The sequence below is a fragment of the Sciurus carolinensis genome, chromosome 14 (genome assembly GCF_902686445.1).
Source record: "Sciurus carolinensis chromosome 14, mSciCar1.2, whole genome shotgun sequence".
In the NCBI taxonomy this organism is placed as follows: domain Eukaryota; kingdom Metazoa; phylum Chordata; class Mammalia; order Rodentia; family Sciuridae; genus Sciurus; species Sciurus carolinensis.
Window position 1 is genome coordinate 5,758,989 of NC_062226.1, and position 14,304 is coordinate 5,773,292.

General features: G+C 60.8%; 1 protein-coding gene across 1 annotated transcript in view; it reads right to left on the reverse strand.

Moving 5' to 3' along the window:
- The window catches only part of Ncs1 (neuronal calcium sensor 1), a 36,792-nt gene extending 27,109 nt beyond the window's left edge, over positions 1-9,683 (reverse strand). The window contains exon 1 of the mRNA XM_047524427.1: positions 9,513-9,683. Coding sequence (XP_047380383.1) covers positions 9,513-9,576 — 64 coding nt within the window. The 5' untranslated portion in view covers positions 9,577-9,683. The remainder of the gene's footprint in view (positions 1-9,512) is intronic.
- Positions 9,684-14,304: the final 4,621 nt, after the last annotated feature.

Sequence of the window (14,304 nt, forward strand, 5' to 3'; positions counted from 1 at the left end):
CCAGGGTGGCCTGCCCCCTGCCCCTGCTCAGCAGGCCCTCCTGCAGCAGGCGCTCCGCCCCCTGCAGGGCAGACTGGGAAACTGCAGCTGGCAGGAAAGTCCGGGCCCCAGGGCCCCTTGGGGGAGACGCAAGTCATTGTTTCTGGTCACAGCAGCAGTCCTCAGAGTGGCCATACTTGATGCCTCAGAACCTGGGGATGCGGAGACTTCTGTGTGCGCACACACACACCCCCTCCTGAACCTGTGAGTGACTCCCTAAGGTCTCCTCCTCTCCAGGTAGGGCTGCCAAGGTGAGCACACACAACTCAGGACACCCGTTAAACTCCAGACCAACAAGGAATGTGTTCAGTCGCTTTGGCACCCAGCCCTTGGTCTCAACCAAGACATTGCCACCGCCTCCAGGAAGCCCTCCAGATGCACCCCAGACCAGTCGGATTCTCGTGTCATCGTGAGAAGCCTCATCTTGCTTATTCTGCCTCACATCTGCTCCCCTGTCAACTGTGGGTGCCAGGAGGGCCGGAAATCCAGCAGTGCAACCTGCCCTGAGCCCCCGCATCACAGGGCAGGGCCAGAGGCAGTGGCCACAGCCAGCTTCTGAGTCAGGGAGAAAGGGGTGCCGAGGAGCCTGTGGACTCCCTCAGCCAGACTCACCTCCCTCGGGACCAGTGCCCCGGCCCTTCCCCAGGATGGGTCAAGTACGCTTCCCACGGCCACCCCAGCTCAGCACACCAGGGACCGAGGCCTAGGCACCGAGTGAAGCAGGCTCCTCACTTATCCCGACAGCTGCCATTAGTTTTAATGCAGGCCACGCTCCCCGCAGGTCCAGCCCGCCACCTCACAGGAGGCAACAGGCGCCGGGAGGGGCTGCGTGGGCTGCAGAGCCACGGCGGGAGGCAGGGCCACGTCCGAGGGACAGGGCTTCCGTGCTCTGCTCCGGAGCGCCTTGTTCGCCAGAACACACCATGTATTTCTGAACAGAAGGAAAGCATTTGCTTTCCCCCACAGTGCCAAAAATAGCCCCGTCTCCTGCCTTTGAACGGGAATCTTTGGTTCCTACCAAGAGGCAGGTGCGGGACAGGCCGGAAGGAGGGGCCTGCTGGCTGGCTGGCGGTGGGGACCCTAGAGAATGGAAGGGGCCTGGGGTCCGCCCAGGCCTGGCCTGTCAAAGCCCAGGATCCTCTGGACCCAGGGAAGATCCCCACCAGCCCAGGAGGGAGGAGGGACTGGACAGGGACTGAAAGTGGAGGCCCAAGATGGGGACAGAGGCTGCGTCTGCCACTGAGATGGGGACAGAGCTGCGTGTGCCACTGAGATGGGGACAGAGACTGCGTCTGCCACTGAGATGGGGACAGAGGCTGCATGTGCCACGGCTCGTTCATTTACATTTGATTTTTGGTCATTCTGACAAACACTCCAGGTTCTAAGCTAGGAGCCAGGACCCCAGCAGGAATCATGCAAGACTCGGGGCCTGTCCTCACATGCTCTGGTAAATGAAAAGCTAAACAGGTTGTCACCACCAGGTCCCAGGAGGACAGTTGGGCCCAGGGACCTTCCATAGAAGTAGCCCTCGGGCTCTGGTGCCAGCTGTGTGTGGGTGAGCGTGGGTCCCAGGTCAGCCGGAGGAGGCAGGCAGATGGGCCAGATGTTCAGCTGCCTCCGAGTCGCCCTGAGGCACGGTCCGGGGCTCACCCGCCAGTGTGGATGCCAGGCTGCAAGAGGCGCTGTCTCTCATTTGGACTGAGAAGCCACGAGATGCAGGAGGGTGCTCCTGTCCCCTTCACCAATGTCCTGGTGTGGTTTCCAACCCCAGGGCCTGCGAGGAACACCAGGATCCCAGGAAAGGGCCTGGGGAAGGCCCAGCGTTCATAAGCAGAAGAGCTGAATTTGAACTCAGCCCCAGCAGGTCCCTGAGCTTCTGACCCAGCCAGACAGACAAGCCATGTCAGCTCAACGTCCCTCTGCCCAGGTCCATAAAGAAAGGGCAGAGTTCAGACAGGGAAGTGGTCACAGGAGCAGGAAGGGAGAGGGAGGGACTTGAACCCCGATGTCTGGTTCCACACCCAGAGATCTTTCTGGTTCCCACAGCAGTGTCTTAGTTTAAAAAGAAAAAAAAAAAAAAAAAAAAAAAAAAAAGAAGAAAAGCCACTTTCTGTCCCCACAGCTATAGAGGAGCCGGGTGGACACGGCCCCCGGGCTGCAGGGAGAGAATGGCAGCCCGTGCCCGCTGCTTCCCAGCTGAAAACCCAAGCCTGGAAAAAAAAAGCAGTGTGCTATTTCTGTTTGGGGCCGAGCATTCCTCAGAGCCACATTCCTGCCGCCCTCCCCCAGAAAGCCAGAGCAGGGGGCCTGGGCACCCCACAGCATCCTGCAGCTCCTGCCCCGCACCCCCGGGACGGCCCTGCCTGGGCTCCTCCGTAGTAAGCACTGGGCTGAGAAATGTGCCTCTCGTCCCACACAGAGAGGGACAGCTGGGCAGCCCGAGATCCTGAGCCGGGGAGCCAAAGGCACAGCGAGCACCTGTGGGCCCAGGGTGCCCGTCCTGGGAGGTGGCGTCCACTGTGCCTGGGCTCACGGGCCGGGAGGCTCTGTGAGAGTCCGGGGGCGAGATGGGCCGAGGAGAAGGGCAAGGAGAGCAGCAGACAGAGAAGTGTCCCCAGCAGGCTTCCACCAACATTCCCCGGAGCCCCCCCAAGACCCCCTCGGCGGCCTTCCACAAGGCCTCAGCTCTGCCCCTATCCTGGGGGCCCAAGAAGAAGCTGCCCCCAATCCCCAAGGAGACAGGACATCTGGAACCAGCCCTCAGCCGCTGGCTTCCGAGTCGCTTAGCTGGATGTGGTGGCACACACCTGTGACCCCCGCAGTAAGGAGGCTGAGGCAGGAGGCTCACAAGGCCAGCCTGGGCAACTTAGCAAAATAACAGATGAAAGGGCTGGGGACGCGGCTCTGGGTCGAGCGCCTGCCCAGCTGGGGTTCCATCCCAGCACCACATAAAAATAAACAAACAAACAAAGGTCCTGTGTCCCTCTACAACGAGAAAGGTTCTTAAAAGCCGGGGAGGCCGGGGCTGTGGCTGTGCAGCAGAGCACCCTGGGTTCAATCCCTGCACCACAAGAAGCCGATGCTATTCCCTGTCCGACCTCATCCCTGGGAATCCGAGAACCCTAGCCAGCATCTGACTCTCCAGAACCACTCAGATGCCCCAGTGACGGGCACTTACTGCCCAGAGACCCTGGGAGGTGGGCACCTGGCATTGCAAAGACCTGAGCCCGAGCCCCAGGCTGGCTCCTGAAGCTGGCAGGCCTTGCCGGCCCTGAGCCTGCCTGTCCTTCCTCCCGACACCTGTACAGTGGGCACAGAGCCACTGGGCAGCCCCAGGACACACCTGGGGCGCGCTGGGTGAAGTACCGCCAGTCCTCCCATGATGCTCCACGCCCACGGGCAGCTGGGCCGCAGGCGCCACCCTGGCCAGGGCAGGAGCGGCTGTGCCACCCCGCATGGCGCTGCCTGGCACACTGGCACGCACCTGTGTGCACAGAGGTGCCACTCACCCACTCCTGACACACGCCACGACCCCGTCACTCATGCTTAGTGCGCACACGTGAGTCAGAGCTTGCACACGCGACCCGCAGCGCCCACCCTGCCTGCGACGCCCACGCGGGCACCGCCCTCTCACCCTCACCCACACCCTCCACAGAGGTGCCGCCTAGTGCACAAGGCCTGCTCCAGGGCCCAGGGCTCCAGGGCCAGACAGGGCAGGGCTCAAGTCAGCCACCGCTCGCCAGTGCGGCCACCGGCCACCCCTGTCCTCTCGGGGCCTCCCCATGCTTGTCTGTATGGGGGGCTGCCCTGGGCTTTGAGGGGCGTCAAGGACAAAGGCACGTGAACAGAGCTTGGGGGCCTGGGTCACTCAGACCAGGCTCAACACCAACCGCGGTGCAGCCATGGTCTCTGACCTCACGTCGCTGACGGAACCTCCATCTCTGCGCATGAGCAAAGGGAGAGAGCCACAGGGCGCCCAGTCCAGCGTCTACGCTGCCAGCCCCTCCTCGACCCCACACTACAAGGACACCTGAGCTGCCACTTACAGGTGAGATCCCTGAGGCCCCTGAAGCCAAGAATCTGCCCCAGGCCAAGACAGCCCAGGTCATCAGGCACCTGGCCCTGAGGTGGCTTCCTCCTGGAGTGTCACCATCTGGCAATCAGAAAGATGTACAGAAAAAACACTGAGTCCCAGAGCGGGTGAGTGGCTCCAGAGTCACCTTCCAGGCCCAGGGTGTCTGGAACCAAGGCTCAGGCAGGCTGCCCCCACCGCGAGCCCAAGTGCTCAAGGGTCCTGAACCCAGCATCCTGGAGCTGGCTCTCCGTCCTCGCTCATCAAGCCAGGAGCCCGCAGCACCAGGATCAAGCTGACAACCCAGCTGGTCCAAATGCAGAGGCCATTCATGTTTACACTCACCCCCAGTGGAGCAGAGGGCCTGGGACAGCTGGCCCTGTGGCTGCCCAGCAGGTGGCCGAGTGCTCCTGTCCCCTGGTGCAGCCGGCACAGCATTGAGTGAGCTCTTGCTACATGCCAGGCCCTGCCCCTGCCCATGGGAAGGCACTGCTGTCCATCCTGTCTCACACCTGAGTACCCGGAGCTCAGAGAGGTAGGTGACCCCCAGATCACACAGCCAGAAAGTGGCACAGTTGACCTTGAAGCCCTCTGTCCTCTGCTGTCCTGCCCTCGGCCGAGAGCTGACCCCAATTCCAAGCTACCTGTGAACTGCATGTTCATCTACAATGTCCTCTGCCCCAGTAAGCAGACCTCACACGGAGGCGCAAACCGCTTCGACTTCCAGAGGCCGCGACGCGCATGCTCCTAATGGATACTGAGGTTTTCTTTACCAGAGCTCTAGAGATAGCTAGGACAAGATGGGTCGGTCTGGCCCCAACCACGGCACGGTGGGAGGGGGCCTGACGGTCAAAACCTTAGGTTCCTGCCGTGTGCTTGTTTGTGACCACAGTGGAGATTACCTCTTGGTACTCTATTTGCCCACTTGTAAAACAAGGGCATTGGACCACAATGACCCCAAGTATCCTCCAGCTCAAAGATTCCAGGATACTATGTACGAGTAGTCCAAGAAATCAACTGGAACAGTGAGCTTCCTCTTTTCTTCCCCATAAAATTGGCAATGAATAAGGAAAATAATAATACCCAGTGCTGGCAAGAATGTAGGAAAGTGGGCATTCTCCCATCCACTTCTGCTGAAACTGTAAATTAGAACATCCTTCTGGAGAGCAACTTAGCAATTTTTAATCAAAAGTCTTTAAAAATGTTCCCAGTCTTTAACTCCATAGCCCCATTCTTGGTTATTTATCTGTAAGGAGAGATATATGCAAAGATTTAGTACAGAATATTCATCGCAACACTATGGATATTGAGGGTGGGATGGAAGCAACCTAGATGTCCAGTGTCAGGGGATTAAAGAAAATCTGTTGGATTCACGTGATGCAACATTTTAAAAATCATGCTTTAGAAGAACTGTTAATGATGTGGACCAACATTCCCATCAGATTTTTACAACTTAGAAAATAAGCAGATAATATTTAGAAGGTAATGAAAACCATGTACCATGTCCTTCTGAGTCTTCCTCCAACATGTATCTTGACTCTGTCCTTCACATCATCTCCTGTGGGACCCAGTCCATCGCCCTAATCCCCCTTGGTCTCAGTTACCATCTCCCCATCCATTCTTTGAACTGTAGCCAAGAGTGGTCTTTGCAAACCCAAATCACTCCCTTCCAGAGCTCCCCACCATCTTGGAAAAAGTCCAAAGGCCCTCTCTTGGCCCTCTGGGGACAGGCGGCTCTGCCCACTCACTAGCAGTGTTCCCATGGCCACACCTCGCTCCAGGAGGGCTCAGTCCCAGCCTTGGGAGCAGAGGAAGCTGGACACAGCAGATGACCCTCCAGTGGTGCGTGGACAGGCGGGGCCGGAGGGGCAGGAAGAGCAGGACCAGGCTACGGAGGGAGACCCGGCTTGGTGGCCCCGCCAGCCCCCGCCCTGGCCATCCTCACCTCTCTTGGTACAGAAGGGTTAGCTTCTGACCCACCGCGCCCCTCCTGCTGGAGACGTGTCCCCTGGGGGTTGAAGGGTCCCCTCAGAGCCAGGTACCATGCAAAATCCTTCCAGGGCCCAGACGGCTCCCAGCAATAAGGCCTCCCAAGAAGCCCGTTTTCCAGAGGAGAGACTCCATGCCCAAGGAAAGGGCCAGACTCCTGGACACCTGGCCCCTGATCTCTCATCCCCCCTGAGACTCTGCCACCTTCCTACGCCTTCTATGCCAGGCACTAAGGCCAGGGTCATACGAAGTTTCTTCTGTGCAGAAATGAAATTTATGTAAGACCCGTTCAAGATGAAGCTGAACTGTATATGAAAACGACAAAATCAATAACGACTGCTCACTGTTACTGAGCATCTACCACGTGCCTTGGAGCAGGCCAACACTGTAGGTATAGCATCTCCTCGACTCCTTAAACCCCTCGAGTCAGTACACAAGCACGCCCATTTTGCACATGAACCAAGGCTCATCGAGGCAAGAGGGCTGGGCTGTCCCACAGCCTGGGCACCCAGGGATACAACAAGCTGGAAGCGGGGGGGCGGGGGGGGGTGTCAGACCTCAAAGAAGCCTGGCAATGCTGACCACTGTTCCTAAGTCCTGGAGGAGCAGGGGGCGGCTGAGGGGGCTCCCCCACCTCTTGCTAACCTGCCACTCCTGGGAAGGTTGGGGAGCGTTTTACCAGGCACTGATTTAAATAATCTTATCTGCAAAGGAAGGGGAAAATCTGCTCTGAGATGTTAACCCTGAAAGAGGCATCTGCCAGGCTGAACCCAGACCTACCTGAGAGGCCACCAACCGGAGCCTTCGCAGCTGCCCGGCTTGCTCTCCCAGACCACAGGCAGGAGAATCGCCACCAGGGACGGCACCCAGCACCGACACAGATGTGAACATCTGCAGCTCCCCGGGGCCTCACTTGGCCTTGTACCCATCTGCCCACGAGGTGGCCAAGAAGCCCCAGCACACGTCAGAACTGTGGTTCTTCCGCTGGGATCCCCACAACCAAGATCTGCATGCTACTCCTCAGGATGCAAATTCCTGGACCCCAGCCCAGAACTAAGGACTTAGAAGCCTAGCTGGTGGCCCAGGAACCTTGAGGTCTAACAAACTCTCCAGGAGGTGGTGACACTTGAAAGTTCTTCCTGTTAGTTCTTCTCTTGACCCCACACTCAGAGTCCCCCAGAACAAAGAGCAGACGGCTCCGCTCCCCATCAGTAGGAAGCCCATCTGGGGACCCTGACAGGCTGCAGGCTCTCTCTGCTTGTCCCCACCAAAGACTTTTCATTCAGCCACTATCTGTGTACCTACTAAGTGGCAACACACAGGGGGAGACAGCTGTCAGTCACATGACTAAGGGCCTGCACTGAGGGACCTGGGATTAATGAGGGGGACAGGGAGGAGGCAAATGAGCCCCCAGCATTTTCCTGCCCCTACTAAGGGCTCCCACAGAGGAGAAGTACCTGGGCTAACTCTCCCTGACCAAAACTGTCCCAGGTCTCCAAAGACCTTTAAAAATAGTCCATCCCAGCACCCGCAGCCAGCTCCTAACAAAGCTTTGTTGACCCAACTTCTCCCAAAGCTGACAAGTCAGCCCCAGAGAGAGAGGGCTGGACAAAAGGACACCCCCCACACACACCCAGGGACCTGCCCACCCTGAATCTACCCTCACGGGCCTAAGGCAGGAACCAGAGAGGGAGCACAGGGGAGCTCTTGGCGTGGGCTCCAAGGTCTCCCTGGGCAAAGCCCTGGAGCAGCAGACCCGAATGAAAGTCCCAGTGCCTGGAAACCAGCTGTGGCACTTGGGCATGCCACTTCACCTCTCTGAGCCTCAGTTTCCTCGTCCGTAGGTGGCAACAGCAACAGGACCCCACATAGGCCACTGTCAAGGCGACAATGGGCACGCAGAGTGTGCTCAATCAGCAGGACCCCGGCTTCACTCAACCTCTGCCCCACCCTGGCGGAGACAGCCTGGTGCAGCACATGCCACCATTGCTGGAGAAGTCCATGGTGCCCTCTGCCTCCCCAGGGACAGAGGCCCAGGAGGTCCTACCTGCAGCCTGCCTGCTGACTGCTGTGGACTGAGGTTGGAGGAGGGTCCAGCAAACCTCACAAACATCTGCCTTGGAAAGAGAGAGAGAGGCCCCTGGGCCAGGAGCGTCAGCCTTCTGAGGAGCGGGTACTGGATATGACCTCCCCACTGCACAATTCCACTGGAGAAGGGCCAGTGCCAGCACTTTCGGGAAAGTCCCCTTTGTTCCAAGCACATGGGGGCGAGGGGCACAGGGCTGAGGCATGGGCTTGGCCAGACCTGCAAACGTGCCCAGAAGACTGATGGAGTGGGGGGTGGGGGGGAGGCTGTGCAATGCACCAGAGCTCACTGCGAAGCCTCCATCTACACACTGCTTGGCAGTCCATCTGCTGCCTCCAGGGGTGGTGCAGCCCATGCAGCTGCCCAGGTACATCTGCTGAGTTCCAGTCCAAGCACTGGGCCGCGGCTCCCTGCCAAGTAAAACAGGCATAGGCCCTTCCAGGGAAGCATCCCCCTCCTCATTCCCAGAAAAAGACAGGTGATAAGGACCCAGTGCAATTAACCCCTGGCAAGCCGGGCTACCCCAGGAGAGACTGCAGGGAAGTGGGTAGCCTGGTATGGAGAAGCTGGAGCACCCGAGAGAGGTGTGAAGTTGGGCAGGTGGAAAGGCACATGGCCACTGAACACTGAAGTCCAAAGCGGACAGACCTTCCTTTCGGTATGCCCAAACGGTTAAATGATAAACCCCCAGATCAGCGACAGTGTTTAAACCCATTTCCGGTGTGAAAGAGACGAGGAGGGAGGTTAGACGGGACGGGAGAATTCAGACTCTATGCGGCAACCAACAGGGCGCCCGGGACCCTTCCCCCATCACTACCACGAGCTCTTTGCCAAGTCTCGCCACCCCCCACACACGATCGGGCCAGGGAGGGGGCGACAGGCCAACCTCGCAGCAGCGGCAGCAGCAGCAGCATCGTGATGCATGAATCACCCACCCGCCGCGCTCCGCCAGTCGGCTCCGCGCAGCCCGAGCCACGCTGCACCCGGGCGCCCCCTCCCGGGACCACCGCCCCCCGCCCTGGCCCAGCCCCTGCCTCTTCGGACAGCCCTACGGGGAGGGGGCCGCGGGAGGGTGGGGGTTCCCCTGGCGGCCTGCGGGTGGCCCGGCGCACGCTGACAGGCGGCGCACCGCCAGGGCTGGGGGCGGGGGCCGGAACAATAGGGCCAGGTGTGGGGCCGGGGCGCGGCCGGAGCTTCCGCGGGACCCGGGTCGCGGCCGGGCGGGGAGCGGCGGGCGGGGGGCGCGGCGCGGGGCGGGGGGCGCGAAGGCTGGGGCGCCGGCGGTGGGGGAGGGGCGCGGGGCGCGGGCCGGGCGCGCGCACTCACAGTAGGTTTTCCTGGTCAGCTCCTCCACAACTTCGGGCTTCAACTTGCTGTTGGATTTCCCCATCCTCGGCGGCCGCGGCCCCCGCCCCCCGGGCCGGACCCGGTCGGGGCGCCCAGCGGGAGCGGCCGGGCCGGCGCGGGCCGGGGCGGGGCGCGCGGGGGGCCGGCGGGCCGGGCCGGGCCGGGCCGGGGCCGCGCCTTTGTCTGCGCCGTGCCCGCGCGGCCCGGGCGCGGGGCTGGGGCGCGCTGCGCGGCGCGGCGCGGGGCCCGGGGCGCGGGGCGGCCGCTGGGCAGGCCCGGGCGGTGCGGGCGCCGCGGCGCGGGGTGCGCTGGGCTGGGCGCCGCTGCGGGCGCTCGGGAGCCGCGGTCGTCCCTGGTTACTGGGCTCCGCGGCACATGCTCGCTGCTGCGCCGCCGCTCGCCGCCGCCCTGCGCTCCCCGCCTCCCGCCTCCCGCCCGCACCGGCGCGCCAGGGGTGGACCCGGAGCCGCCACTCAGCGCCCGGCGCCACCTCCCCCCGCAGCCGCCCGGCCCCGGCGCGGCCCCCTCTGCTCCCCGCGGCCGGGCGAGCGCCCGCCACCCGCGCCGCCAAGGCGGCCCCCGCCGGGGAGGGCCCGGAAGGTCTAACGCGAGGGAGGCCAGGTCCCAGCCCCGCGAGATTCATTCATTCGACACGGATTTGTCGGGCGCTGGGGACGCGGCGGCCAACAGGACAGGCGTGGTCCCAACCCGCGCAGGGCCGGGCCTGCGATGCAGGCAGTACGTGAGGGGTGGGGGACACCTACCCGCGCCCGGGCCAAGGTGACCTCCAAGCCCCTGGGGGAGGGGTGCTGGGGAAGTCGGGGTTCAGTCAGCCTAAGTGGGTAGGGAGGCGGAACCCAGACCTAGAGCCGGGTCCCTGTGCTGGAGTGACGGAGGCGCAGAGAAGGGCAAGGGCCCACCATGGGACTCCGCCTGGCAAGGAGCTGGCCTCAGTCCCCAGCGCCCCTGAAGGGATCTCAGCAGGGCTGACAGGTGAGACCTGCCTCCCCTGGTTCTCGGGTCCCAGTGGAAAGACACCGCCTGGGCAGGGCAAGTGAGGCTGAGGTCAGTGGCCCCAGTCCAACGTGGATGCACAGGGGCCAGTGGATTGGGGAGGGGGTCCGGGAGAGCGATGGCCGCTTTCCCTGTCAGCCACCGTCAGACCTTTTCCGTCCTCCTTCCCAGCTTTACTTTGTCCCCTTAGCATCAGCCACAAACTTGTCTTGGGTCTGTTGGTTTGTGGCACCTCCACTCCAGCTCAGGTCCTGGCAGGAGCAGGTGTCCCCAGCACCCCGGAGGCCTGGCTCAACCCCCCGGGAATGACCGGGGACTGAGGGGTACCTGGGGCCTGGGTTGGGGCAGAGAGCAGGGAGGATGGGGCGGCCCTCCACCTGGGCCAGTATGGTCTCTTTTATCCCCACCTTTTCAGCGTGGCGACCTCAGGAGGTCCGGGCAGCCCAGGGGAACGGGAGTGGGGCTTTCAGTCCCAGGTGCCTTTCCTGCCTTCAGACCACTTCAGCCTCCCGGGGGAGCCTGGGGGAAGCACCTGCCGACTTGAGGCACCCATTCTGGGGAGGAAGTGAGGGAACATGGACCCCAATAAGCTGGGTTTGGGCTCACAGCTGGAGGAGCCCACTGTAGACTTGGGAGCAGGATGTCCCAACTGTGAGGACCAATTCAGAGTGGACGCCAGAGAGAGACCAGGGTGAGGCGCTCAGCTTGCCAGCCTGGTCTGAGCATTTGCCTGGGAGGAGGCAGGCGGACCAGCACCTGGCAGGTGTGACAGCCACAGAGGAGCAACTGAAGTCCCAGAGAGACCCTGGTCTCATCCTGTGAGTATGTTTTTGGTCACTGTCCATGTGCCAGACACTGGTGGGCACTGGCCTGTCCCACGACAATCACAACTCACAACTCCTTGCAAGGAATGGAGAGGGATCTGGGGGGTGGTGAATATGCAAACAGCTGCTGGTGGAGTTGGGGGGCCTGGGGCTTTGCAGATTCACTGGGTGATTTACTGAGTGTCTGCTGTGTCCTGGGCTGCTAGGGACACCCCCAAAACCCCTGCCATCACGGAGCTTGCACTCTGGTGAGGGGAGGATGAGAAGAGCAGTAAACCGTGCGAAGGTGAAATATAACATGTCACACAAGCAAGAAGAGAAATGGCATGAGGGGACTATATGGTCTCACAGAGGTGGCAGAACAAAAATAAGGAAAATCAGAGTTTTCTGGTTTTTGGTTTTTCCAGTACCTGGGATTGAACCCAGGGGTGCTCTACCACTGAGCCACCTCCGCAGCCCTTTTTATTTTCTATTTTGAGACAGGCCTCACTAAGTTGCCCGGGCTGGCCTGGAACTTGTGATCCTCTAGCTTCCGCCTCCAGAGTTGCTGTGGTTACAGGCATGCGCCACAGGCCCAGCTTAGCTGAGTTTTTAATGGGGAGGGAGCCTGGCTGGGAAGGGCTATTTGAATGGTGACCTGAGAAGGGGAGGAGCCAGCCAGGGGAGAAGTGGTCCTGCGGTCTTGGGGGACCCCGTGGAAGCCCAGCTGGGCCACCTGCCGACTTGGCGCAGGCAGTAAGGTGGGGTTTAGAGGGTGTGTTCATTTTCTGTTACTAATAACTACATACCACAGACTGGATGAGTTATTAAAAAAAAAAAAAAAAAAAGGATTTATTTTGGCTCAGGGTTCTGGAGGTGCAGTCCAGGGGCTGTATCTGGCAATGGCTTTACTGCCACCCTCCAGGCAGTGCAGGGCGTCAGAGGTAAAGAGGTGTGTGTGTGTTCTGGTCGCTCCACCTTCTTAGGAAGCCACGGATCAATCACTGGGACTCCACCTGGTGACCTCACCTAATCATAATCACCTCCCCAAAGCCCCACCTCTAAGCCCGTCAGCTGGGCGAAGCTTCCACTTTCTTAATACCTCTCAACACGTGACGCCTTGCAGGGACACTCAAACCTCAGCAGAGAGCAAGGCAGAAACCGGGCAGTGAGGGCAGACGGGGTCTAGCCAGGTCCCTCAACTGCTGCTGGGAGACTGGCTCTGGGCAGAGGGGGCAGAAATGGGGACCCCGCCAGAGGGGACAGGAGCAGCCGGCTGGAGGTGGAGGGGCGGGGCTGGTTAGGCAGGGGAGGCCAGGAAGGGTGCCTGTCAGGCTGGGATGTCTCCTAAGGTAGTGACGCCCCCTAAGGGCCAGCGGAGGGCTGAGGCAGGGGGAGTCACGGTCAGGGTTTGGCAGGGGTGGGCAGTTAGGGGCAAGAGGAACGTTCCTGGACAGGTGAGGGATGAAATGTGGAGTGGACAGACACGCAGAGGAGGCCAGGCAGTCTGGAGGGGATCACAGAGGGAGCCAGCAAGCCCAAGAAGGTGGGGTCAGGTGATGCAGGGGTGTCTGCAGCCAAGTGGGAGGACCACCAGGAGGGAGGTAGAAGTCCAGGGCTGGCCAGCGTGGGGATAGCACATCTGAAGGTGCCGGGCCTGCCCCCCAGACACACCTCTGTGCTGACCTGGTCTTCAGCCCAGAGTTCCTGCCCAGTCGCTGAAATGCCTCAGCTGGAGCCACCCAGGACTGAGGGCTTAGGTCCCTGATGTCCTGGCTGCTCTCTGGGAACCGAGGCTGCAGTTCCTTCTGCCCTGCAGCTTGGTGGGCGGAGGCCCCGGAGGAACCTGGGAATTTGAGCAGCGACTGGTCATATTGGCTGGGGGCAGAGGTTGAGGGCAGCTCCCTGGAGCGGGTGGGGGTTGAAGGCTGGTGATGGCCAGCACCACCCAAGGGAGGGCTGCGCTTCTGAAAGGGCCCCCAAGGAGGACCCAGGTTCAGGAGGAGAATTGTGAATTCAGATGTCGGATCCAAGATGTCTCCAAGACACCCCACGGAGGATGTCGAGTTTCATGTTTAAAAAGAAAAAATACAGAAGAAGAAATGATAAACCCGAGTGCCTAGACCCATCGAACATATCCAGCCCTGTAGGCGCGGCCGGGAGGCTGTGCCCCAGAGGGTCCTCGCTCTCATAAGTAAGGGTGACATTCCGTGGTTTGATTTCATCCTCTCTTCTGCATTTTTCTCCAGATGCGATTCTCATCATAGAACGCGTCCCTCTAGAGCAGACAGTCCAGCAGTGTCCGTGCGTGTGCGGGGCACCCACCAACCCGATGCCGGAGCCTCGCCGTGTTCTCCACAGTCTGCTCCCCAGCTCCATGCTGTTAAGGACGAGGTTTTGTCAAGTCCTTCTCTCACCTGCAGGTGCAGGAGAGACCCTCCTGCCGCCCGAGCGCCGGCTCCGGCCAGATCCCCGGCCTGTCAGGTGGGAGCTAGCGATGGGCGGTGAAGTGCTCAGCGGTCTTTAGAGTACCTCAAGGTCTTCTTTAAAGGATGGCGGTCAATTTGTCGAAAATAAATACAAGTAAAAAGAGCTCATGGAAGACCACGTGGAGTCAGAGAAAAGGAGTCCTGGGACTGGCTCTTGACAGGCGCCCTGGGGCCAGCGGGAAGCCAGGAATCACCCCACAGGTGGCTCCGCTCGCTCCTTTCTAGGCAGGAGCATAAGATAACCTCTGAGCAGCTGCTGACCCCGGCGCCCACCCTAACACGGATCGACTTGTAGATGAAGCCCCCCAGGATGGCCACCAGGACAGCTCTGGAGAGGTCCCACGGGGGTCAAACACTCCTCCACCCACTCGAAGGAGGAGCTGAACTCCTGCTTGCAGTGCAGAAGTGGCTGCGGCCTGCTGAGTGTCAGTGACCCCTCTGGAGAGATCCTGGCCGCCCTGGGGT